This window comes from Cnephaeus nilssonii (genome assembly GCF_951640355.1).
Source record: "Cnephaeus nilssonii genome assembly, chromosome: 9".
Classification (NCBI taxonomy): domain Eukaryota; kingdom Metazoa; phylum Chordata; class Mammalia; order Chiroptera; family Vespertilionidae; genus Cnephaeus; species Cnephaeus nilssonii.
In genome coordinates this window covers 19,881,145-19,909,113 of record NC_137080.1, presented here as the reverse complement: position 1 = coordinate 19,909,113, position 27,969 = coordinate 19,881,145, and the positions used below count along the sequence as shown (strand labels likewise).

Genomic DNA, 27,969 nt, shown 5'->3' with positions numbered 1-27,969 from the left:
GAAGAGTTAAGCCACTTACCTGACTAGATTGGCTGCCATTCCCCAAACATACCCTGGTTTTCTCCTCCACGCCCACCCACCCGGGGCTTAAACACAAGCTTGCCTGGGCCAGGAAAATTCCATGCCAACATCTAAGTACCGATTCCTATCCTCCTTCAAGGTCTAGCACAAATCCCATGTCTTCCCAGAAGCCTTCCTGAAGAACTCTCCAAGAATCTGCCAGTCCTTCCTTCCCCGAGCCACGACTGACAGCAAGCAGCTGGTTCTGATAACTAAGCACTGACCACCACCTACCCTGTAGCCCAGACAGCGTGTTCCTCTCCCTCCCCAGATCCTGAGCCCCTCAGGGCTGCAGTGCAGCATCGCCCAGGTTTCTTTCATCTGGGTACCTCATTACCGTCACCAAGGGTGCTCCCCAATTCAACAGATGATAGCCAACTGTTACCTTTGACATTTCTCTAAGATGCTGACAACATGCTGCAAACATTACTTTGAGGACACACAAAAAATTACTGTTACTCTCAATTTGTGCATGTAAAAGCTCCAACTCGAAAAAAACAAACCCAAAAAGAAACAAAAATGCTCACAGTCCACTTAAATACACTCAGTAAAAGGCCCAGCCGCCTGTTTGGTCTAATGCATTAACTCAGTGCTTCTCTTTTTCATGGATCTGTTTGCCGATTTTCGCCCTGACTCACAGGGACACCAGGCTGAATTCAACGGCCAAAGCTGCAACCTCACTCCTCTAGGTCTGTCAACTCAACAGTCAGCTAAGTCCTGTTTTTCATGCCTTCCTGGTTCCCAAAAGACAAGGTCACATGTAAAGAACATTTCTTAAAAATTGCATTCCTTCCCAGTGCGTGGGGGAGCACAGGGGTGACACCTTCTCCCTGTGCTCAGGGAGGAGCCCAGCCCCGGCAGCGGGAAGAGGAGGAGGGAAGAGGTTGCCGCTGCTTGGGAGGACCGGGCACCCTCACTGCGATGGCTCTCCCTCCCACATCTTTAAAGTCCTTGCTAGTTCAACATTCTGTGATATTAAGGATGATTCTAAGTCCAATGACTGTCAAGGGTATAGAATTAAACAGAAACCCACAGGTAAGCCAGTTTTTATTCTAATGTATAGAATTTTCCTTTTATAAAGAACGATTTCAATATTACATAGATTTAAATCTTACATTGTGTTCCTCTCAGGAAGGAAGAAATGTTTTATTGCAACCAAACATGTAGTATCACAAATGTGTGTGTGTGTGTTTAAATTCCTACTAAGGTAAAGAGATAAAATGACTATCCAATTAAAGGGAAAAAATAAAATCTCAGTTCCAAACTATTTTAAATTGAGAAAGGCAATCAATTTATAACCTCAATTACATACTTAAGTAATTTATGCAGAAAAAAAATTCCAAAATTCAAAGATCAAAGAACATAATACTATCTAATAAAGAGGGAATATGCTAATTGACCATTGCACCCTCACAAAGATGGTGGTGCCCACAGCCAATAAGGAGGGAATATGTTAATTGACTGCCAGTGCCCATGGCCACAAGATGGCGGCGCCCAGTCTCCTCAGCCCCACCAGGGCGGCAGGCACACTGCATGGCTGGGCCCGCCCCCAGGTGGGTCCGGCCACTCCATGCTCCTGCCTCCGGAGTCCCCATCCCCTCAGCCCTCCAGCCGCCCAGGGCCACCCGAGCCTCAGGTAACCACGGCTGGCCGAGGCTTGTGCTGCCAGCAGTGGCAGCAGCAGAGGTGTGATGGGGGCGTTGCCTTCCCCTGATCGCCAGGTTGCCCCCCGCCCCTGAGGGCTCCCGGACTGTAGTATTTAATTGCACCGGGCCTCTAGTACTTAATAAGGCTGGAGAAATTCCAGCACACTTAAGCAATTTTCAATATGCCTCAATTGCATATTGATGAAGAGAACACTGTATTCTTTTTCTGACAATTAACAAAATATAATTTTATGTTAACAGTTAAAAGTATAAGTAAATCCTCAGAGTACATTCCATCCTAAAAATGATTATTTTGTGCTCATAAAAGTACAAAATCAGAGCTACAAGAGATCATTTTTCTTCTCTGCTTTCTAAAAAAGGACTCAAAATCCTTCCTACTCTCTAGGCATCAAAGAAAAGTGACTCTGACAAATTCCTCTAGACGTCCTCATCACTATTATCCAGAAGTATGTCAGATAGATCTTAAGTCAAATAAACAGCTTACACTTTAAAAACCCTGTAATACTTATAAGACCACAAAAATAACTAAACATTCAGGCAAAACCTAAAAACAAAACCATTCTCCCTAAATGAATCAGAACTTCAAAAACAAAAAGCTCTCATTTCAACAAATCATTTTCTTTTTTCCATCATCATTATCCTCTCTCTGTCCTCTTCCACCTCCACCCACTCCTTACCCCCGCAATCACCACACTGTTGTCCATGTCAATGAGCTCTCTCTTATTTTTTCTTTTTTGCTCAATCCCTCTAATAATTGCTTTAAAGTTTCATTTATTAATCAAAGGACTAGACCCTAGTCATCACGTTGGTACTGTCATCATTACAGCACATCAAACACAGGTGGGGAGACACGTATTTGACCCAGAAGAGACAGACTGACATTATTTCTAAATTTACAGTTTCTCATCCATTCACTCACTGAAGATCAATACAGATAATTTTAAATGAAACAAAACCACCAATTTACAGGGAATATGAAGAACAGAAAAACATGGTAAGCAACATGACAAGGATTCAATCAGCAAACCCAGACTGTGGGAGACTCAATAGGATAAACAACCTGGTTTCTTCAGTAATAGTTATAAGAAGAAGAAAAAGATACAGAGCAATTGGAATCTATACATTAGAAAAGATCAAGAGGCCCTGCTGGTGTGGCTCAGTTGGTTGAGTGCCAAAACCTGTACCGAAGGTTGCTGGTTCGATTCCTGGCCAGGGTACATGCCCAGGTTGCAGGCTCCATCACCAGTAGGAGACAGGTGATTGCTGTTTCTCTCTCACACTGATGTTTCTCTCTCTCCCCCTCTCCGTACCTCTCCCTCGAAAATCAATAAAAACATGTTTTTAAAAAAAGGTCAAAGAGGCACATCCAAGAAATCACAAAGTGTACACCTCATTTGAACCTAGAACCATCAAACTAAAATAAAGCCCAAGACAATTGGGGAGAATGCTTACATATGTTAGTAACATGATAGCATTTATAACATTATATATTTAGAAAAAAAGAATCTCTATCTTTAGAAGTTACATAATGAAATATTCCCAGATGACATGTTATGTTATCTGGAATTTGCTTTACAACAATCCTGGAATTGAGATTTTAGGAGTAAGAATGCAGAGAAGACAAGAGTGGATATAAATTGATAAGTGCTGGTGCTATGTAATGGCGGCAGGAGGGTCACTCTATTACTCTACTTTTGTATATGCTTGAAATGGTCTATATTTCAACAAAGGTTTTCATTGCAAACTGAATAAAAAGATATCCACTGAGGAAAAATTATTATGCTTTGCAGAAAATATCTGGGGAAAAACACACCAAGATGTTCAAAAGTAATTGACTCTGTGATGTAAACATAGAATTATCTATATCTTAAAAATTCTATAAAAAGCATATGTAACATATAAAAGGATTTTTAAAATCGAGTAGCAAATGACTTTCACTATCTCTTTTTAAAAATAATGCAGTAAAACTGATGAGTGTCTAAGAATCCGAGATATCTATCACTTCTCTAAAATTTTATCATTTCAAGTTTTCTCTAGAAGAACTAAACACTTCAGAAATGCCTTTCATCAGGAAACTGAATTATAATGATCAATGAACATGAATTGGATATGGAAAATCATTACTTCAATTACTTAATCAAAATATAATGGCTTTATTATAATCTATCTATCTATATAATCTATCTATAAAATAGAGGAATATGCAAATTAGCTGGGACACCATAAAGTCACAACCGAACAGCAGGGACCTGAGGCTGCATGGCGCCTAGCCAGGGCGAGGGACCTCAGGCCGTGCCCCCTGCCTGGTGGGGCTTGACGGGGGACCTCAGGTCACGCCACCCGCCCCGGTGCCTGGCCAGGGGACCTCAGGCTGCACCCCCGTGCCCCAGCATCGGGCTGGGGGACCTGAGGCTGCGCCCCCTGTCTGGCGGGGCTTGATGGGGGACCTGAGGCTGTGCCCCCCCAACCCCCCGCCCGGAGGGACTTGACGGGGGTGGGGCCGGCCGGGTCTGAGTCTCCTGTGCTTTCGAAGCGTGTGCAGGTGGTGGGCTGGGACTTGACTCTGGGTCCCGTGGCGTGCCCCAGACTCTGACAGGAGGGAGATTTTCATATACATTTTACTAATTTTCTTTCATCTCTGACACTTCTATTATCGAGAAAGGGCAAATAGCAACATTAAAATATTTCCTCTAATTAATTCCCTTTTAATGTGTGCGAATTTCGTGCACCAGGCCACTAGTTATTTTATAATTATAATTTTATATGTTGCTCCTGCAACGTATTTAGTACACCCAAACACAACAAGGATTAAAAACAATATTCCTCAATTACTATATATTCGGTTATTGTAAATGGTTAAATTAGCTACTAGACATAAAAATATGAGAGATAGATGAAAATATTTTTCTAAAAAATAAGGGATGACACCCAAGCCTGAAGGAGGAAGCTGTGAATCTGTGTGGGTCACGTGTCAGCATATGTTGGGATGAGGTGTGTAAACTGCACTTCCACAGCAGAAAGTCAGCTAAAAGACAAATCACAAAGTAGAACTAAAGGGTGTTATTTAGAAATACACGCCATAGGGAACAGGAAAAAGTTAAAGATCTGAAGTAGAAAAGAGTGGGGCAGCATATTATTTTCTGTTCAAACTTTGCATTACAATTGTTTTTAACCTTTTGCACTCGGATGTCGAGTGTGACGGTTATTGAATGTATCAATAATTTGAAATATAAATAAGTTTGTATGAAGAGAAACTCCAGTTTTTTATTCTACTGCCGCGCTTTGTAAAATCTGGGGTATTTAAAAAATTAAATCCCGAGTAGAACAAAGGAATCGAGAAAAAAGCAAGCGAGTGCAAAGGGTTAAACCATGCACCTGGTTTACCTGGAGAAGCACTAAATTAGAAGAAGCACACACTGCAATGGAAAAATGTCTCACCAATAGTCATAGCTCTCATCCCAGTTGTCAAAATGTACCAGGAAACGATTGTCCACCATATCTGTTACCGTAGCAACACAGATAAATGCAGGGTTCTTTTTGTCTACAGCTTCAAGCTTCATTCCAACTCGGAAGCCTGATGGGATCACTGTCTATGAAACACACAGATTTAATCAGAGATAAGCACACACTCAACAGTGAGACCCATACCCTCTCTGCACCTCTGGGTGAAGGCCTGGCATCCACCAGCTGTGTCCACACCATTTAAGAATCAACCACCAGCTTTACAGCGGGGTCACTTTCCAACAAGAGCAGTAAGAAAAATGCCCTGTTGCTACACCCAATTAACTGTCCCAATTAACTATGTGGAATTCAAAACTAAAACACCCTCAGCCTCTCAGAGTTTAATTAATATTAACGTGTGTTTTGGTACCTTAGACAACTGTATTAGCTAGGCAAGTCTGATTCACCAAATAAGTTCCCTTTCTGTTTTTCTCTTCCTTGATTATAGAGTTAACAATGAAAGTTATTTCACACAAAATACGCACTTAGTAAGTTAAAAATGTGTGTGAGTCAGTACACATTCACTCCCGCTTCTTAAAAGATTTCTCAAAGGAGTACTGAAAGTAGGTCATCTTCATAAATGAACTGGCTGTTAATATATAAAGCTATTCAAATACTTTGTAATATAAGGAAATCCACAAATTATTAGCCATCTGGGACATGGACCTAAGATAATAAAAAATTCAATAAAATTTAGTGCTTAAGGGGCAGTAAAATGTAAACTTTCCTTATAATCTTTTGTGAGGAAAAATATCCTAATCTCAGAGAAGTGTACTTGGGCATCAATTATGCCCATCACAATCCTTCTGCCCATTTAAAAATAAAATCCTTCTGCCCAGCCAACGTGGCTCAATGGTTCAGCATTGACCTATGAACCAGGAGGTCACAGTTCAATTCCAGGTCAGGGCACATGCCCCGGTTGCAGGCACGATCCTCAGTGTGGGGCATGCAGGAGGTAGCCGATCAATGATTCTCTCTCATCATTGATGTTTCTATCTCTCTCTCTCTCTCTCTCCCTTCCTCTCTGAAATCAATAAAAATACAATTAAAAATAAATAAAAATAAAATCCTTCTGTCCAGACTGGAAAATACTGATACTATCTTAATTACTTTAAGCAAAATAGATGCTGTCTCTCTTTTTAGTATAAATATACCACGTCATTACAAACTGTAGATGGCCCAGTACCTGAAAATGTTAGAATTCAGTCCTGGCTGAATTAAAGAAGCAGTCACTAATGCTACAAAGATACTTTGTAGCATACTTTTAAGTCCTGAAATTATCTATCAGAGTTCTGACCATAAATATTTGAGTATTCTAAGGTAGAGGAAACTACAAAAATTAATTGCTTCTTAGATACCAATCACATAACCCAAGATTAAGTTGTGTGCTAGCAAAGCACAGAATTTAAGACGGTTCAAAGCAGTTAATCAAATCCCCAACTGACGTCTTCATCAGAGAACCAGGCAGGGATGAGGAAACTTGGAGTAGTGAGAGCAGGCCACTGGGTTTTCCACCTAACTGCCCTTGTCTATTACACACACCCTTCAGTTCTCTAATTCACCAGGCTTATGTTTAGTTTGACCAGAGAATCTTTTAGCCATTTCACTGATGCTGAAAACAACAGGTTAAAATAATTTCCCAAATGGAGGGCATTTGGACGGGGGTGGGAAGAACATCTTCTCTAATCCTCATATATATTTTCATTTGGAGGGAATGTTATTGAAACATTACTGCCTCCTTTCCACATTCTCACTCGCTGTTACCTGACTGATGAATCTGCAAGAAGGAACAGGTCATACTCTAAATGTGGGAGGGTGTGCATGCCCTGGTCCAATGCTCCTGGGTTTGGGTGGTGGGGCAGGAAGGGCCAGTAAATCACTTTAATTCTAGGGCTCAGAACCAAGAAGCTCATTTGACAGCAGATATAGGCCATTCAACTGAGCCCTTACCAGTTACAAAGACAATATTTTGGTTTTCTACCTGATTGCTCTCTGTTCTTTCCAATTTGATCAGAACTTGGGCCAGGAAGAAGAATGTAAGGTATCAAGCCTCCTCAGAGATCTCAAATGTAATGGAAAGTAGTAATACAGGTCAAGGAGGAAAAAGTACACACACATCCGATGGTGCTGCCGTTATACTGAAAATATAGCTAGAAGCTAGAGTGAAGGTGAATCATAGTCTCTAGCATACAAATCCAAACAGGGCTCCGTTCGTCTCACTATGTGAACCCCATTGCAGCAGCACGCTGAACAGATGACAGTAACAATAAAGTATCCCATCAATTTACTTTTTTATGCACCTTAACTGTAAATTACACCTGCATTTTGTACTATGTTGCCTGCTACTATTCAATAAAAAAAGACAACCATGATATGGCTATAAAAAAGAAGTTTACTTAGGAAGATTTTAAGCTAATTTTAAAGTTTAATTAAGGTAAGAGTACTCTATTTTCCAAAGCAATAAAATTTGTTATAGTTTCTTGCTATCACTTGGAATTTATCCTACACACAACAGCCACTATTTTTTTTTTTTTAAGAAAAAGTATTTTGGATGTACTTACTATATTCTGATTCTCAAATAATGACTTGGGAGCAGCCTGAGCTTTACATGTCTTCAGGTAAGTCTGCCAATTAAATTCTTCTTCTTTATAACCTAGAGCAAGAACATATAAACAGACTTAGTAACATAGCAAAATATTTCACTTAGTTTTCCATTCTCACTTTTTTTAAAAAATATATTTTTATTGATTTCAGGTAGGAAGGGAGAGAGGGATAGAAACATCAACGATGAGAGGGAATCATTGATTTGCTGCCTCCTGCACACCCCCTACTGGGGATCGAGCCCGCAACCTGAGCATGTGCCCTTGACCGTAATCGAGCCTGGGACCCTTCAGTCCGCAGGCCGATGCTCTATTCACTGAGCCAAACCAGCGGGGGCCCATTCCCACTTTTATCTGTAATTCAAACATGCCAAAATCAGGAGATCAAGTGATTTTAAAAAATATATATATATTTTTATTGACTTCAGAGAGGAAGGGAGAGGGAGAGAGAGACAGAAACATTGATGAGAGAGAATCATCAATTGGCTGCCCTGGGGATCGAACCCGCAACCCAGGCACGTGCCCTGACCAGAAATCGAACAATGATCTCCTGGTTCATAGGTTGATACTCTACCACTGAGCCACACTGGCAGGGCCAAGTGGTTTTTTTAAACAGACAAAATTTAAATCATAATTCATAACTATGCATTTTTATACACAGGTTGTGTTTATTTACAACAAATTATACTTTTTTTTTCAATTCTGAATAAATAGTAATGGATATAAAGAAAAGGTGTAAGGAAGTAAATACATATTATACTTAGGTATGCTTCTTTTATTACCCGGGCATTTCTATCAGTATTTAGGTAGAACTCCTTAGCAGTAGGGTAGTGACCTAGAGTAGTCAAATTCTTTATTTTTCCCTTACCTATTCTATTTCAGGAGACTAACTTGTAAGAACTAATGGGAAGCTGGAAAAATAGTAATACAACAGATTAAATCTTTTTGGCCTATCACCACAGGATTGATAATTCAAGATTTATGAAGTAAGCATGTTGGTAAATTAGAATAATGGAAATGTCCTTGCCTTAATTTTCGCAATTTCATGCTTAATGTTGATAAAGCCAACCTTTTCTTACAGAAAGGAAATTTAGCATTTTATCTTATCAGTTCTCTGCTACTCCCATTAAAAGCATGAAAAGAACAGCTAATAAGTCACCATATATAAGCAGTCAATTCATATAAAGACTTACAGATTTTCTTTTTTACCCTCATTTTTTTCTGTATGTTTTTGTTTAATCCCTCAGCTATTTGAAAATACCATCTTGCCATCAATTTTTCACTTAAAACCAAAGGATGCTATTAAAAAAATAACCGCGAGACGCCCAAAATATCAAACTAGTAACAGGGATCTTTTGTATCATGTTAACACTACTATTGCAATAGCTGAAAAAGGAAGGAAATATGCCATTATTAAACACAGAAATGGACTGAAAGATGGTATCTGTTGTTCTTGGATCCTTATGTAAACATGAAACAGGCAAAATTATTGGCAGACTGTAAAGAACTCAATAATAAAAAAATAATTGCTATTAGTTCAACCACCGTCTAAACCAATTTTTAGTGTTATATTGTCCTTTCCAATCTGCTAAATATTGACATCTATATATTCAACGCATGATTTCTTGAAATTTCATATACATTAAAATGAGTAAGTAAACTTAATTTTGTAAACAAGTTAGAAATAATTTTTCAAATCAGCTTTTTCAAATATATATATAAAATGGCAATCTGTAGCTAAAATTTATTTGTAGTCAAAATAAAGTATCTTGCAAATGTTATTTTATATGCAAATAAGTACAAGGACATAGTTTATTCTCTTGAATAGGATTCTACTTTTTTTTCCTTTCACTCTAATGAATGTATTTGTTCATCAAGCTTGAATTTGGACCTATCTGAATTATAGAGCCTGAATTCTTAAAAATTCCAAATCAACAGGTAAAGATGTTTTTATAGAACTTAAAATATGAAACCAAAAAGTGACAATACCTTTGGGAGGGTGGAGCTTATGGCCAGTTTTCTCACACCACCCAACTGGGTGAATATCCAGAGCGTCTGCATTAACCCAGAAGTCATAGCAATCAGGATACCCATCAAAGTGCAGCTTTATCCGGTATCCACAAACCTGAAATAGGTGACGGTTGATAAATTAATAACCAAAAACACACACCCAGAATGCGGTGTGCATGGACATCCAGTATGATACCGCTTACGTTAATCAAAGCACCCTCATTAACAGCAGCAAACACATGACAAAATCCAACGGCCAAGGCTATTATGTACATGGTAAAGGCTGGGCTGCAGTGTTCTGGCTTCATCCCTGGTTACATCAGGAGCATGGATACGGGATGAAAAACACTTTTCCCACATGTACACATCCCCTCTCATTCGCGCATCACCGTCGGGGGCTGGCGTGGAAGCAGCCAGCCCAGCACAGGCTCACGGCTCCTGCAGAGTCCCAGAGCGCCTGCCCTGCTGCACACTGTGTACTGGCTCCTTGTCCTTCATGAAGTTCCACACGCAGTGGTGCCCAGCCAGACCGAGGCTGGTGCAGACTCAGAGAAGTCAACAGATCCTCGTTCTCCAATAATGACTTGGGAGCAGCCTGAGCTTTGCATGTCTTCAAAGCATCTTTTCCCATTATTAAAACTCCACAGTCCCCATTTTATTTTAAAAATAAAGCTTACCTCAGCCACTGTGAGGACGCAGTACACGGACTGATGCTCAGGATCCACGCCTTCTAATTTCATGCCAACTTTAAACCCATTTTTGTTATATGGAAAGGATTGATACTACAATGAAAAATGACAGCAGTTTTAGTATTTTATCCTGAATGTTTCATTAAAATTATGAATAATTACCATTCTTAAATAAAGTCTTTAACCAAATAAATAACTTTTAAAAATTCAAAAGACAAGGATCACCTCATGATCCAGTGGAAAATGGATAAAGACTACAAAGAGGTAGTCACAGAAAAGAAAATTTAAATGTTTTACATATTTGAAAAGATGCTCAACCTCACTCTAATAAAAGTCATATAAAAATTACACAAAAATATATTTCACCTATCAGGTTGGTAATGATAAAAAAGTTTGATAACACTGTTGGCAAGATTCTAGGGAAACAGATGCACATGTACATCACTAGTAAAGATATACAGTAAATTGCAATCTCATGATATCTATTAAAAAAGAACACTCTCTTCAGCTCAGCAATTCTAATTCTAGGAAATTATCCAACAGAGATAAACACATGTGCAAAATGGCAGGTGTACAAAATTATTCATTAAAACATTTACATGGCAAAAGATTTGTGTATCTATCTTCCATATGTACTTATAGTATTCCTTCTTATGTCTAACCTATAATAACTTAAGGTGCTCCCTAAAGGTTGACATATATATCATATATATGTGTGTGTCATATATGTTAATATATGTCACATGTCAATCCATAGGGGGCAGCTTAAATTACTATGGAACAGCGGTAAGATTGAATTTTATGCATTAATATCATAGAATGATAAAGGAAAGAATGAACTGAGATGGAATAATTTCCAAATTAAGTTAACAAAAAAGCAAAGTCCAAACAACAATATGAGTGACATATGTTATCATTTGGTTTAAGAGGGGGAGAGGATTTGGATCTACATACATTGCTTATCTCAACCACTGAGCCATGCTGGCCAGGCCTATACATAAAATTTCTTTTTAAAAATTGTAAAAAGGCTATTCCTCAAAGGACCAAAGTTACAGTAAATAATTATATAGAATAAGTTCATAAGTGATTACTACTGTTTACTAGTAAATTAAATATGTTACTATAAAGAACTCATCCTAATATTTACTTGTCATACTTTTTAAAAAATTCCTTTTAAAAAATTCCTAAGTTCCTACATATTTAACAAGATATTGATGGCAGACTTATTATATACTATGACTAAATATTAAATAATTTAAGCTAGGAGTCAACAAACTATAGTCTATGGGTCAAATCTAGGCCACCATCTGTAATTGAAGTTTTACTGGAATACAGCTATATTCATTCACCTCTATATTGTTTATGGCTGCTTTCAGGACAGCAACAGAGCTGAGCTGTAGCACCCGAGCCCAGATGCCCACAAAGCCTAGAATGCTTGCTCTCTGGCCCTTTACAGAAAAAGTTGGTTGACCCGTTTTAGCCCAGGGGCAGCAGCTCCTAGCTAGAACTACACTTGGCGTCTATACCTTTAACTGATTTTAAATTACTTATGATACAATATTTTCACTGTAGTTCATAAAATATAGTAATTCATTTTTAGATTTTTGTTGTGATATTACGTAAACCTCAGTAACTCATTTCTATTCTCCCAAAGCCATCATGTTGACATGAAATTTCATGCCAGTTTTACTTTTATCTACTAGTTTCTTAGTAATAGCAGAAATACCTCTTAAAATGGAGTGAAAGCTGGTAAATGCTGAGAGAAAAGAGCACGTGTGTAGCGGTGTGCCTACGCACACAGCTTGGGAGAGAGGGAGGTGTCATGTACTAATGCTAGCTGGCCCTGCAGGTACCCCTCCACATAAATACACACATGCAAAACAACATGCTTGAGAAATCATCCCAAGTCACAGGTGCAAAACAGACGGCGGACATGGCAGTGCTGACGCCAGACAGTACAGCAGCTCCGTGCCGTCAGACACAGCGCTCCCAGAGGGGCCGTACCTCCTTGAATAGCTTCGTTGGCACTGCCACAGCCTTTTCCTCTTCCAGGTAGGAGGCCCAGCACCAGGCCTTCTTTCCTTTAGGAGGCAAACCTGAAAGGCAAGTGAGATTAAAATGACAGAATCTCCAAGTCTAAAACATCCACAGATGTGCACTGTGAACTCTCACTTCCCTGAACACCACGAGGCCGGGCTCTTCTCTTACTACCACAGCTGGTGTTCTCAGTCTCCTCTCTCGGCTCCTCTTCCGAGGAAATGGGAGCCAAGCAGTGAACTGCAGTGTGTGTCCTCAGCTATGAGGGTAGAAGAAAGACTCCGAAGAACTCAGAGTAAAGGAAGACGACGCAGCAGAAAATCAAGACAGAAGAGTACCACGGAAGCTACAGGAAGCAGGTGCTTCTAGGGGCAGGATGCTCAAAAACTAAGAGGTCAAGAAGTTGAAAACTAGAAATGGCCAGTGCACTGAGTGGTTAGGGAATGGCTACCAATTAGGGTGAAAGGGAAGAAAATCAATTCAGTGAGGGACAGATTTTGAGCAGCAAAAGAATATATGTGATAAAGGTATGGTGTCAGCTAAAATCAATTTTATTTGGGATTAACTTGACAAATAATGGAAATAAAAGGAAAATGCAATAGCTGGATAGGTAACAAAATTGGGGGAAAGGTATTTTAGGGATGAGATCTGAACCAGCTAAGGTGGAGCTCATGAAGAGAAAAAAAGTCTGAATTACTAAGGAGTAAAAATAAATGACTAAAGGAACAAGGTCCCACAGGGGACAGGGCCCTGAGAATAGAAATGAAGGTGAAGGGAGAGAAAGATTAATGACATCTTTGAGGCAAAGTGCTGAGTAACTGAGAATTTATTCCCTTTAATCTCAGTGACATAAACTAGAAGCCATCTCCCCCCATGGTAAAAGTTAGGCTGTGTGCTTCAGGCAGGTTGAAATGTTTCAAACGCTTTTCTTCCAAGGCTTAAAAGATGAACAAGCAAGGAATGCATCCATCACAGAAGAGGAACATTGGGGTCACAGTCCTGATTTGTAGGGACAACAGGACTGGGCGGGGCGGAAGTGGAGCTGTGCAAGTGGAGTGACCTAACGTGAAGGACTGGCCAGGCCGAGGTGGCAGGTCCAGGGGATAAAGGCCAGCAGAGGACACTGGGGCTCCAGGAAAATGACGTGAGGTCCATGCTGAACAAGGTGGGAGTTCATCCACTCAAGTACTAAAGCGAAGGGCCTGAGGACTGGGTTCCTCATGGGAATAAAGTGTTGCCAGAGGAACAATGAAAAAAAAAAAAGGTACCATATTAGGAGGCTGTGGTTTGAGAGAAAACATTAAAAACTTAAAAACTTATACCCTTAGGAAATGAACAAGAACATAGGTGTTAATGAAAGTGCAGAAATAGATGAAACCTACTCATGCTCAAATAAAGTAAGATGTTCTCGTGTTTGCCCGGACACTATTCAAAAGTTACCAACTTCCATTTTTCCCTTATCTATTTTTTCAAAACTATCATCTTTATTGATAAAATTTAATTTAAGAAATCCCAAAGTAATACCTTGGCTACCCTAATGTGCATTACAACTAAGACGAAAACGTCTACCCGCATGAAATGTTTTAAGTTTCATAAAGTGACAAGTCAAGCCTTTTCTTCATCGACTCACCCTGCTTTAACACAGCTGAATCACCGCGTCTTTTCCTTCGGGCTCTCTGTGAACCCCTCAGGATCCTCCCATCTTGTTTGTTCTCCTACAATGAGAGAGGAAACTATGATTTTTTGACAGTTTGTAAAACTGGCACCAACAAAAAGTTAGAGAGCTATCAGAAACCATTATTTGTTTTGTACCCTTCTTCAATTTCACTTCCTAAGTTTTAAGTAAGAATATATGTAATTTGAGAGCTATGCTGCTTTTGGCCTAAGGTCATCACAAAATAAGAGCATTTCCAAGAATTGTTCTGTAGAATAGCAGGGATCCTGCTCCTGCCTCCTTGAAACACTTTCTTCTCTTAGCTCCTGGGACCCTCTCTTCTCACACCTCCATGGCTCCTCTTCTCAGTCCCTTTGCTAGTGTCTCCTCCAACCCAACCCTCTTCTGGTCTCTATCTAATCTCTCTCCCTAAGTTTTAAAGGTCATCTTCCTACCAGATATCCCCGGTACATACTCCATACTCATGCATACACCTGCCTACTGGATCTCCACTTGGATGTCTCATAAGCATCCCAAACTCCTTGATGCCCAAGTAACTCCAGATTCCATACTCCAGCCTTGCCTTCCCATCCTCAGTAAATGGTATCATTATCTAGTCAGTGGTTCAAGCCAAAAGCCTAAGAGTTAGCCCTGATTCTTCTCTTTCCCTCACACACCAACAAACCTACCTCTAACAGATCCCAAATCCACTGTTCTATCTTACACAGCCCTCTTAGCTGGTCTACTACAATAAAATCCTAACTGGTTTCCCTCATTCCACTTTTGCTCTCACCTGGCAAAGCTAGAGTGATCATTTTAAAACATAAATAATATCACAGTGTCTCCTTGCCTTTAACTTTCCAATGGTTTCCTGTCACACCCAGAATACAATGAAAACCCATTACTCTGGTTTACCATAAAGCCCTCCATGGCCTGGACCTCTTCAGCTTCATCTGACTCCACTCTCAACTGTACTGTCTTCTTTTATTTCCTCAAACAAAACATGCTGCACATTATTGTAGGAACTTTTCCTTAAGCTGCTCCACTTCCCAGAGGGCTCCTCACTCCTAACTTGACTAAGCTGACTCCTTCTTAGTATTCAGATCACATTGTTCACGCCACCTTCTCTGGGAGGCCTCCTTGACAACCCAACTTAAAATGGCCAATCGTCAAGCCCTATTGTAATTCTCAGCAAAGCACTTATCACAGGCTGGCATTTCTCTTGTTTATTTTATTATATGTTCCCTTAGTAAGAATGTAATGTCCCTGAGAGTAGAGACCTGTCCTGCTGCTGTCTTGTTCATCCTGCATTCTATCTATTGCAAGAAACTAAAGATGCATTGTCAAAACTGAAGGTCTACTGTTGCCTCTTTCTCTCCAGCAATAAGCAAAGGAATTCCTATTTCTTCACCCTAAGAAAGGGGTACTATTATTTACAACTAGAGGCCCGGTGCATGAAATTTGTGCACAGGGGGCGGGGGGGATGTGTCCCTCAGCCCAGCCTGCAGCCTATCCAATCTGGGATCCCTTGAGGGATGTCTGACTGCTGATCTGGCCTAAACAGGCAGTCGGACATCCCTCTTACAATCCAGGACTGCTGGCTCCCAACCGCTTGCCTGCTTGCCTGCCTGACTGTCCCTAACCCCTTCTGCCTGCCAGCCTGAGCACCCCCTAACCACTCCCCTGCCAGCCTGATCAATGCCTAACTGCTCCCCTGCTGGCCCGATTGCCCCTAACTGCCCTCCCCTGCTGGCCTGGTCACCCCTAACTGTCCTCCCCTGCAGGCCTGGTCGCCCCCAACTGCCCTCCCCTGCTGGCCCGGTCACCCCTAACTGCTTTCCCTTGCCGGCCTGGTCACCCCCAACTGCCCTCCCCTGCTGGCCCGGTCACCCCTAACTGCTTTCCCTTGCCGGCCTGGTCACCCCCAACTGCCCTCCCCTGCTGGCCTGGTCCCCCTCCCAACTGCCCTCCCCTGCAGGCCTGGTTGCTCCCAACTGCCCTCCCCTGCAGGCCTGATCACCCCCAACTGCCCTCCCCTGCAGGCCTGGTCCCCCACAACTGCCCTCCCCTGCTTGCCTGGTCCCCCCCCGCAACTGCCCTCCCCTGCAGGCCTGATCACCCCCAACTGCCCTCCCCTGCAGGCCTGGTCGCCCCCAACTGCCCTCCCCTGCAGGCCTGGTCCCCCACAACTGCCCTCCCCTGCAGGCCTGGTTGCCCCCAACTGCCCTCCCCTGCAGGTCCGGTCACCCCCAACTGCCCTCCTCTGCCGGCCTGGTCACCCCTAACTGCCCTCCCCTGCAGGCCTGGTCGCCCCAAACTGCCTTCCCTTTCAGGCCTGGTCCTTCCCAACTGCCCTCCCCTGCTGGACTGATCGCCCACAACTGCCCTCCCCTGACGGCCATCTTGTGGTGGCCATCTTGTTTCTACATGGGGGCGGCCATCTTGTTTCCACATGGGAGCAGCCATCTTATGTGTTGGCGTGATGGTCAATTTGCATATCACCTCTTTATTATATAGGATTCCCATTTTGAAATGAGGACAGCAACAAAGAGAGAGTAGGTAGATAATGTGCTGATGGTAACACAGAGAGCCGCTGACGCCGCATTTGAAGTCAGTAACTAGCTTCAGAGCTAGTGCCTTTGATCATGGTGCTACCCACTTAGGAAAGACCCCTGTTTTCCCCTAAGAGATACTAACCATTTCATCATCTCTCTCTTCTGCATCCTCCTTGGAGTCTGCTTTCAGAGATAGCTTCGGTTTCTTCTTCCGACTGCACTTAGGGTCTTCCTCCTCGTTGTCTTCTCCTAGGTCCCTTTCCTCCTTCTGATCTCTGCTGCTTGTAAACCCAAAATAATGACAGGAAACAATACCTATCAAACATCTACATGGTGAGTATCAATGCAAATTCTTTTAAAACATCACCCTCCAAAGGAAAAATATTTAACCACCAGGATAAATGTGTACACATTAGAATATCATAGATAAGGAACATGGCAAACCATTATCATGTATTGTGACACTGTCAAGGTTAGAAAGTGGAAATTAGCTTCTACGTTAATTTCAAAAGGGGACCAATACCACTGTTATATGTGAAACAGATTCTCACAAGTGTAAAATAATTTGTCTTTCACATCTGCCGCCCATACCAATAAAAGAATCAATTATTGCCCTAGCTGCTTTGGTTCAGTGGATAGAGCGTCAGCCTGCAGACTATCGGGTCCTGGGTTCTATTTCGGTTAAAGGCACATGCCCGGTTGTGGCACATGCTAGATCCCCAGTAGGGGGTGTGCAGTAGGCAGACAATCAATGATTCTCTCTCATCATTGCTGTTTCTATCTCTCTCGCTCGCTCTCCTTTCCTATCTGAAATCAATTAAAAAAAGAAAAGAATCAATTATTCAAAGATATTTTCGTCTTCAGGGCAACTTTAAAACTAGGATTTACTAATTATTAAGAATAACAAGTCCAAATGAAAAAGGCCAAGTGTAACTTTGTAAAATATCAGTTGGCCAACAAAAACAGACAATTCACAAGACTGTGCTAATTAAAATACATGGGAAACTCCAGTGAAATATAAATGTCAAGTCATTTATTTATGGCATACAATTATATGCAAGAAATACATCTTCTTGGTAAAAAGCTGAATTCTGTCAGATAATCCCCAAATGACAAAGTCACACCACTGTCAGTCACAGCTGATGTCACTCTCTCATATTTCTTAGTCTTCCCTGAAATCAGCAGTAACATAACTCATTACGTTACTCACTATGGTCTTCATTCAGTTGATTTCCAATCAGCTTTATTCCATTTGTAGAGTTTTAGCTGAGTTACCTAAGAACCCTCCAAATATAAACAAAACTGTGTTTCAATAAACATCAGTATCATCAAAATATGTATGTGACCCAGAGAACTTTAAATACTCTGAGCTGAGAAACAATCAAATTCGTGTAAACAAATAGCTAAAGAAAGAGACAGAAGTTGTATTGCAGGTGAAACACAGGCAATAAAACTCAGATCAGACATGACTGAGGACACCAGGTCGAGTAATGAGATGGAGATCCATGTGTTTCTACAGGAAATGTCTTGGAAAAAAGAAGGGCATGAAAGGGTGATGGAGGTCAGAGAGCCATGACCGTGGACTCTAAAACCCATTCTGCAGATGGAACAGAACAAAAACCTACTTGTCTTTGATATGCCGAGTACAATTCTGGCTGCAATAGTTTCCTCCAGAAAGACATTCATCTACGTTGCCATACTGACAACAGTTCTCACAGAATGGTAGCCCTTCTACTTTTACTGGCTCCTTCAACCTGAAGGGCATCCCAGTCTTCTCTGAAAAAACTAGAAGATGAAAAGAAGAGAAAAAAATTTAAAACCATGGCAGAACACATTTCAAAATACACTTAAACTTTTTTCTTCTAATAATTTTGTTAGCAACACAATAAAAAAATGTTTGCTGAATGAATGAATGATCAAACTCTAGGATTTGGGAGAGAGAAGAGGATGGATGAGCTTGGCAGAAATCACTCAAATCATTTACATAACAAAACAATTCTGCAGAAAAAAAAAAAAAGCCTGTCCAAGGCTTTTTCTCCAGCGTTTGAAGTAAAATGAAGAAAATTACATTAGTCACTAAATTCAGAAAATTAAACCGTCAATCTTTACAATCCTATTTTATAGATGTGTCTTTGACAAAATTTAAAAAGGGTTATCTATGCTATTTCATGTTTATTACATTTTGATGAGTAATTTTGTTTTACTAAATTGGTTAAATCAATGTCTCTCTGTTTTACTTTTAATGCAGCAGATCTCCTGAATCACAATTATCCAAATCGTTTAGGAACGCACATTTCCTTTCGCCTGAATCATTAGGCTAATCATTCATTCAGCAAACATTTATCAGGCACCAATTTAAGCTAGGCACTGGAAATGACAGTATAGCCCTTGCCCAAGAGAGCTCACAGTCTAGAAGAGAGGACGGGCAAGAGAACCAGTATTTGTAATAAGACGGGACACATGCAGTAATTGAAGCACAAACAGGTTTCAGAAGTAGTACAGAGGAAGACGTGAGTCAATCGGCCTGGGGTGAGGTCAGGGGAGGATTTTCTGATATAAAACCCCAACAGGGTTTTAAAAGCCAAAGAGGAATTTACCAACTGGACAAAGTGAGAAGCAGCATCCCAGCCAGAAGAAACAGCATGAGCAAAGGCAAGGATGCATGAAGCCACAGGATGTGCTGGCAGAATTACAGGTAGCTCAGTGCCGCTGGCACTGCCAGAACACAAAGTACCAAGAACAGAACAGAAAGCAAAGAGATAAAGCACGCAGGTGGGTGCAGGCCACCCAGATCTCTGTATGTTTTGCTAGAGATAAAAAGGAATGGTGAAGTGTCAGAGAAGCAATCTACACAAGTTCCTCTAAGTTCAGTATACAGGGTGAACTGGGCGAAATTAGAAGCAGAATGATTCTTCAGAGATGTCTGCATTAGTTCAGGCAATAGTTGATAAGGACCTAAATTAAGCCAGTGGCAGTGACAATAGATAGAAAAGGCCAGATCTGAGACATATTTAGGAAATAAAAAACCAAGAGGATTAAGTAACAGGCTATCGGGCTGGGGGGAAACACACTCAGGATGACTCCTAGATTTCTTGCTTAAACTGGGTAGTTGGTGCTACCACCAACTGAACTATGTGTTACAGAAGAGCGAGCAGGTTTGGGGGGAGGGGAGAAAGAAATAGAAAATGAATCGCATTTCAGACATGTGGCGTTTGAGGTACCTGTGGGACATCCGGGTGGAGATGTCCAGTAGGCAGGTGGAAATACGGGCCTGGAGCTCGGGGGAGAGGTCGGGGCTGGAGATATAGATTTAGGAGTCATCAGCATATAGGTGTTAGTTACAACCATCGGAGCAGATGAGAAAAAAGTGGCAGGCTTTTGGCTAAATCACCTGGGTAGGCTATTACATGGATTTACTGGATAATTTCCAATTAACCTGGTGCTATTACAAATCTGGCATTAGGAGAGAAGACAGTTAATGGTTATTTTAAAATATAAAAGCTAGTTCCACATCTGCTTCGTTACAAGAAATTTACCTAAGCACAAGTGACATGAAGATCACCCAGAATTTTCAAGGTTCCAGCCTACAATAAAACCTTAGATATTCTTATTTTAAAACTTTCAAAAGAAAGAAATGGCAATACAGAGCACCCATTCTTACCTTCTTGAGCAGTTGGCACCATCCAAGTTGTGGTAGCTGTTGCCTTTTTAACACTTTCCATCTCACTCTCATCTGTTATAACTTCCAGGGCTCCAAATTCATTTACTCGAAACTAGTGACAACATGGTAGAGAAAGAAGCAAAATTTACAAGTGTTCAGAAAACAGTAATTTAAGGGCTGACCCATATAGTCTTTAAGAAAAAAATTATGTGTTAAAAATTAATTAAAACAATTATATCTAGACTAAAGGCATGATGCACGAAATTCATGCAAGAGTAGGCCTTCTTTCCCCCGGCTGCTGGCACCGGCTTCCCTCTGGCACCCGAGACCCAAGCTTCCCTCGCAGCCCCGATTTCATCCGGAAGGTCGTCTGGAAGGACATCTGGTCTAATTAGCATATTACGCTTTTATTATACCTAAACTAGAAGCCCGATGCACAAAGATTCGTGCAAGAATGGGCCTTCCTTTCCCTGGCTGCCTTCCTTTCTGCTCTGGCCTTGCCTCTTTCTGCTCCGGCACCGCCTTCCCACACTGCCCAGAGGCCCTGAGCGGCTGGGGCAGTGCGGAATGCCTGCGTCATCGCCATGGCAACGACACCAGCATCCTGCCCCCAGCCACTCGACACCTGCATATGCAAATTAACCTGCCCTCTTTATTGGGTTAATTTGCATACTCACTCCTGAATGGTTGGTGGGTGATGTGAAGGTACGGTCAATTCTCTTTTATTAGTGTAGATAAGCCTTCTACCGATATTAAACCTTTGCATTTTACTAATTTTGGAATTTGGAGAAGGGGGATAGAAGAAAACAGCAAGATACTTCTTAAGGATATAAACAACCAACCCTGCACCATTCTGTAGAGTAGCCAGCTCACTTATATGGCCTGCAATTTCAAACACCATCTATCTATCTATCTATCTACCTACCTACCTACCTACCTACCTATCTATATAAAAGCCAAGCGACTGGAACAACTGGAATGACCAGTCACTATGACGCACACTGAGGCCTGCCAACTGTCCTGATTGGGGGCAGGGCTGGCCGGCCCAGTCCCGATAGGTCCCAATTGGGGTGGGCTGGCTGGACCCCACACATGCACGAATTCATGCACCGGGCCTCTAGTTTTTTTGCTAAGACTGATTTTCTTACATTACAGTTTATTTGACAATCAAAATTACTGCTTTCCCAGGAATAAATCGATCTCACCTAGTTCAGAGAAAAGGAGTATCTCTGTTCCAGAAATTATTACTGGCATATCCATGTCATTATATCCCAAGATGTGAAGGAGGAAGGTGGAAACAAGGGTCACTTCCTCTTTCTTTCACTACTCTCTGAATTCTCCATTACATCCCCCCTAGTCTTCCAAAACAGCTGGCAATATCTATGAACAAGTCTCCTAGCTCCAGGCCAATTTTATCACTAAAAAGTAAGGGCATTTGCACCATGTAACATAGAAACTCACACATGAAACCTATTTGTTCATGTTGATCATGTCATCTTAATCAATTTAATAAATAAAATTTTTTTTAAAAAAGTAAAGGCATTTGATTTTTGGGACATTTTGACTCCAAGTATTGAAAATGTCCTCTCACTACATGGTAAACTTCAAATAGTATGTTTCTGTAATAGCCTGGTTGTAGTGTGTGTGTGTGTGTGTGTGTGTGTGTGTGTGTGTGTGTGTGTGTTTAAGGCTGAAGGGGCCCCATCCTCTTTGAAACAGCTAGATTTACTCTCATTCATGAAGTTCAAAGTTTTCTGTATTCCTTCTGTTTTCCAATAAAACAGAATGACATTAGGGATCTACTTATTTTAACAAGTGATGAAGAGCATGAAAGCTAAAATTCCAAGGGATAATAAAACTTTTTGCTTAAAATTTTTAGATATTTTTTCACAGAAATATATATGAACATGCAAATAAATAGTATTTTAAAAAGGCCTTCCATTTCCGAATCCAAACACTCGATTTGGTCAACATGCCAGTAGAGTGTGTATTTTTACCAAACTAGATTCAGACTCAAGTCAGAAAAATCTTATTCTTTCCACCAGGTGAAGACAGCACCTTAAATTATTTTCTGCACATAGTCCACAATCATTAAATGCTTTCCAGACTGAACAAGTTGAATTAGTTTAGGAAAGTGAAAGTAGTCTTCTCCTTACTATATTTCAGACACAAATTTCTAGATAATGTGTACACTCTACCTAGTGTGTTCACCTACAAATGTCAGTCTAAGAAATTCCAAAAAGTTAACTGGATGAAAAAGACCTAAAAATAACTTTACTTTTTTTGGGGAAATTAATTTTAAAATGATCAAGTATGAAAACAGAATATTTCAAAATAAAGCTCACAGTACCATCTACTGGGCAAGAGTAGAAAAAACAAGTCTTATAATGATTATTAATTAATGACATTAAAGAATATGATAGAATATCAATTCTAATGAAAAATTTTAAAACACACACACACAAAAAAAAAAAACAGGCACAAACCTTACCATTCAATCCAGGAAAGCAATTTTCACTTTTATTATGTGTTGATGTTAATTTATATTTATCGGACAGTTACAAAATGGGAGAAATAGCACCAAACATTTACAACATTACAAAGAAAGTCTCCTGGGGCGTAAATGTCCAAATTGCTGCTAAACTACAAACCATCCTGCAATTCAAACACCTAGAATGAGAGCACCACTAAGTGGAGTCTTCAAATAGGAATTCGGACCTATGACCCCTGGAAGCTTTTAGCTCAAATACTTTCAAAGTTAAAAGGTCATAATCCCACAATACATTTAATCCCAATAATCTTCTCCTTCTCCTAATATCTAATGCCTATCACTGACCTATAGTTTAAGCACAGTAAAGATGCAATGGCACTTAGGGAAACAGTTGACTCCTGTGAGCCAGGGATCCATGGATGGATGGACTTTAGGGGTCAATGGGTCCCATGAAATATACGCCTAATTGTGAGATTGGCACATATCTACTTTCCTGGGGATAGGGCTCATAAGATGCATCGTATTTTCAGAGGCATCCATTCGCCCTGAAGAGTAAAGGACATCTACTCTAACTGGTTACTTTATCTCAAAAATTAACCTCCAAGTGTTTTTAATGTCTTTTATCATATGCAAAGACACAGGAATCAATTTTTTTTTTCTGGCTTCTCAATTTGGATTTACTGTGTCTTCTACAATATTACTATTGTTGTAGAAAGTGTTGGACCACACAGGCTGTTAGGTGCTGTTAACAGGACTGGGCTCCACAGGCGGAATTCCAGCGAGACGGACACCTTCCCCAACAAAACGCTCAGGTTTGGAAGTTGGTAATGAATGGCTTTGGAACCATGAAAACTTGAAATAACCAATTTTATTTCTTTTTTTGTTTTTCAAGTTATTAGTTCTTTTAACCCAGAAGTCTAAAAAGCAATGTGAAAATAGTCATTCCATTCTAACGAAGAATATCAAAATTATAAACTTTTACAAAGTGCTTTATTAAGCAAATTGAGCACATCAGCTGACACTGGAACATTTTTTGTAAGTGGGTATGATATATCCAGGTCAATCAGAAACAATTACTTCTAAAATATATAAAGAGTACCAAAGGTTCTGTTTATCTGTCTTGGCTTGAATTGCCTTTAATTGATTCAAGTCGCTATTTTGCTTGTAAACGCAAAGGGTCTTTGCCTATTTTTGCCTATCTTAAATAATAGATCATTAAAAGACATTACTGAGATTCCTATTTTTGTTTTATGATTTTTAATGCTGAAATCTGAGTTCTACTTACCAATCTGTTTCAAGGGCAAAGATATTTGCTAACTAAACTGGTCTGAACACTAACCAAGGCAAGGCCAACTGTGCACCAGGAGTGCGGGGAGTTTCCCAGTTGGGCTTCTGCATTGCTGCTGCAAGGTCCTGCTCTCAGTTAACCCTTTGCACTTGCTTGCTTTTTTCTCGATTCCTTTATTTTAATGCTAACCGTGTCGAGTCACACTCGACATCCGAGTGCAAAATTAAATGGCAACTATTCTTCCTAGGTAAGATGCTATCGCTCTCAGGAGTATATCTGCATTTTACTCAGGGACTCTGAAAGACTAAATCCTTATGGCCCAGAGGAATAATTCTCTGCGGATAAATTTCCGACAGCATGAGAAGTTCAGGTAGAGAAATTGCTTTAGGGAAAGGGAGCCCTACCATACATCTTCCCATTCTACTCACTACCTGCCTGTTCTCAGGGATGGCCCTGAGATATTCATCTACAAATACTAATTACATTTTAAAAGAACACATTACGCAATGCTAAGGTTTTCAAACAGGCAAAGCATGATGTGAGAGAGTAAATTTCGTGATTTATTCAAAGTTCTTTCTAATATCTTACATTTGTGAAAAATTAAATTTCTCAATCAGTACTCTTAAGCAGCTCGAATTTTAATAGAAGGAGCAAGTGAATTACAAATCCTAAGCAATATAATCAATTGGCTAGCCTCTGAATCTCCTTAGATGGAAAGGGTAGAAAGGGAGAAAATCAGTTTTTAAATTATTATTTTAACAGGCATCAAACTATCCACAGTGCATGAAGTGAATTGAATACATGACAACTGTCCAATTAGATGAGCCTAAAAGTAAAATCAAATAACCCAGATTATAAGACCCACTAAATGGCTTAATTATCTGCTTGCTTTAATAAAAGTAATGGGTTATTTACTATTCCTAAAATCCAATGCTTAGAAAACCTTTGGGCAATCTAAATTTCTTAGGGATGGAAATGATACTCCATTGTTAAAACTAACCAAACAAAAGTTACAAATTTTGTCATCTACCTGACACCCAAAAAAGCCACTCAGAAGGGATTAAAATGTACAAGGGGATGCAGCAATGAAAAAGGAAGTGGCGGGGGGGGGGGGGGGGGGCAGTTACACAATACAAAGCCTGAATAGCTACAATTTAAGTCTTTTATGTATACACTAGAGGCCCGGTGCACGAAATTTGTGCATGGGGGTGGGGGTTGTCCCTCAGCCTGGCCTGCACCCTCTCGCAATCTGGGACCACTGGCTCCTAACCACTCGCCTGCCTGCCTGCCTGCCTGATTGTCCCTAACCACTCTGCCTGCCTGCCTCATCACCCCTAACTACCTCTGCCTCGGCTCCTGTCGCCGCGGCTTCGTCTGGAAGGACGTCCAGAATGACGTCCAGAAGGTCGTTCAGCTGTCCAGTCTAATTAGCATATTACGCTTTTATTATTATAGTTTTTCAACCACCTCATAACCACCTTATGACATAGATCCCATATTTCCATTTCACAGATAAAGATTCGGAAACAGGGAATTTAAATAACTTGACAAGGTTCAGATAGCTAATATGTGGCTGAGGTTTTCAGAGTCTGAAACAGTTCCTTCTTTCTCAAAAATCCCGGACTCTACTTCCAATATATCTAATCCAGATGAACAGCTGAAGAATGTTAAGAGTAGATAAAATCTTTAGTGTTTATTTAATCTCTTATTTTACCAAAAAGGAAATTGGCCCAAGGAGAACAACTGACTCGTTCAAAGTCACACAGACTAAAACTAAAACCAAATCTCCTCTTCAGATTTCACTAAACCTCACTAGTATATTTCTGTTAAGCTAAACTCAGAAAGGTACGTTGGCACATTGCACTTATTTATTTACACCTAACCCAACTAAAATCTAAGTATGTTTCCTTAAATAACAGATCCAAATCTCACCAGTGAGAATGAACTAGGGCAGGCTTGGCAGCTAAAAGGGATTGGATTACAAGAAGCCAATATTAGGGGGCAGGAAATTCTATTCAAGACAGTACAGAACACCAAGCATTAGAGAGGTAAGCCAACTAACAGCCTGTTAGGGAGACTGGAAGTTCAAACACCTGAGTGACCAAGTACAAACACAAAGTCCAAAAGGCCACAGACAGGTTCAAGGTCCCGGAGATAGGATCAGAGCAAAAGCAAATTTAAAATGAGAGGTGAGGGCGGCTGACTTCTCAGGTGGGTGCTTGCCTAGCCATGTTTCATGGGGCAGCAGATGTGGTCCCTGAGTGGGCCTTGGGGCATGGGGGGAAGGGGCAGGGTGAGCACCTAGAAAAGGAGCACATGAAGGGATCACTCTGAAGAGTTCTCATCCACAGAAAAGCAGCCTGGTGTACAGGGGAACCAGTCATTTTGAACAAGTGATTATATAAAATCCGTATTTACGGTGTAAATAATTTAAGGGAGGTAAATAATTCTGTTTAATCAATATTTTAACGTTATCCAGTTTTTAAATGAGAAAACTAGGGCCCAGGGAGTGTGGCTACTTAAATTTATAAAGCCCATTACTACAAAATATAAGCCAGGTTTTCTGACCGACCACTGCCACATTTGTTGGTCATCATGAGAGTCAACCTGAGACGATCCTCCTCGAAGCTGTAACTCACTATCTGCAAAATAAGCACATGCTGCCGAAACACACTCCTTAGTCTCCACCCCCAGTGACAAAGGCTTCTGCCAAACCACAAGCATGTCCAACTGTCGTGCGAGTTTATTGTAGAGGTCTGAGTATCATATAAAACACACAGCCTTGTGCTTAATGTTGTTAATTCTTAGTTTGCGTACATATTCAGCTTTAATTTTTGTAATTACATAAAATGGTACGTAATAAAGATAGCTTACCTTTAAGTCACTTCCTGGCAATGTACCTACTCCATCTTTCCAGTCCATAACACTGAATACATCAAACTCTTGACCACTTGTGCTAGAGGCAGATTCAGTCATGATTTATTTTTTTAACCTGAAGGCAAAAAAAAAAAAGAGAGAGAGAGAGGAATTCCACATATAAATCAGTTTTTATTTCAGTGGTCATTACTTTAGTTTCCCTTATTTACATAATTTTCTTGATCATAACATCTCATATCCACAGATCGAGAAATAACTACTTCAGAAAATATCAGCACTATTGTATAATGTAATCCATGGTAAGTTATAGCAGAAAAATAGTAATAAAATTTATAAGTTATAAAGTATCACGGTAAACATTTCTATTCTTAAAAAGAAATTCATTGTTTCATAGCAAACTCACTTAAAACAAAGAATCATGCCCTAGCCAGTTTGGCTCAGTGGATAGAGCATCAGCCTGGGGACTGAAGGGTCCCAGGTTTGATTCTGGTCAAGGGCACATACCCGGGTTGTGGGCTTGATCCCCAGTAGTGGGCGTGCAGGAGGAAGCCAATCAATGATTCTCTCTCATCACTGATGTTTCTGTCTCTCTCTCCTTCTCCCTCCCTCTCTGAAATTAATAAAAATATATTTTGGGATAAAAAATAAAACCCAAAGAATCATGATGCCATCCTCCTATCTAATAAAGAGGAAATATGCAAATTGACCATCACGCCATCACAAAGGTGGCAGCACCCATAGCCACAAGATGGCACCGCCCAGTCCCCTCAGCCCCGCTGGAGTCCACCAGTCCTTTCAGCCCCGCTGGGGAGCAGCACGCGCACTGTGCAGCTGGACCTGCCCTCAGCCCCCCAGCCACCCAGGGCCAGCCCGAGGCGC

At 40.7% G+C, this 27,969-nt stretch overlaps 1 protein-coding gene across 10 annotated transcripts in view; it reads right to left on the bottom strand.

Annotated features, from left to right (window-relative positions):
• Positions 1–27,969, bottom strand: part of L3MBTL3 (L3MBTL histone methyl-lysine binding protein 3) — a 96,797-nt gene that overhangs the window by 42,188 nt on the left and 26,640 nt on the right. For 8 of the 10 annotated variants that reach the window (XM_079781281.1, XM_079781288.1, XM_079781284.1 and 5 more), the window contains 11 exons: positions 27,088–27,205; positions 20,435–20,546; positions 19,995–20,069; positions 18,399–18,558; positions 16,916–17,054; positions 14,195–14,279; positions 12,532–12,623; positions 10,516–10,620; positions 9,818–9,953; positions 7,790–7,881; positions 5,166–5,317 (listed from right to left, as the gene is read on the bottom strand). In XM_079781281.1, the coding sequence (XP_079637407.1) occupies positions 5,166–5,317; positions 7,790–7,881; positions 9,818–9,953; positions 10,516–10,620; positions 12,532–12,623; positions 14,195–14,279; positions 16,916–17,054; positions 18,399–18,558; positions 19,995–20,069; positions 20,435–20,546; positions 27,088–27,189 (1,250 nt within the window). In that variant the 5' untranslated portion in view covers positions 27,190–27,205. Of the gene's footprint in view, positions 1–5,165; positions 5,318–7,789; positions 7,882–9,817; positions 9,954–10,515; positions 10,621–12,531; positions 12,624–14,194; positions 14,280–16,915; positions 17,055–18,398; positions 18,559–19,994; positions 20,070–20,434; positions 20,547–27,087; positions 27,206–27,969 lie in introns of those variants that run through there. The other 2 variants (XM_079781279.1, XM_079781280.1) reach the window with 2 other exon arrangements.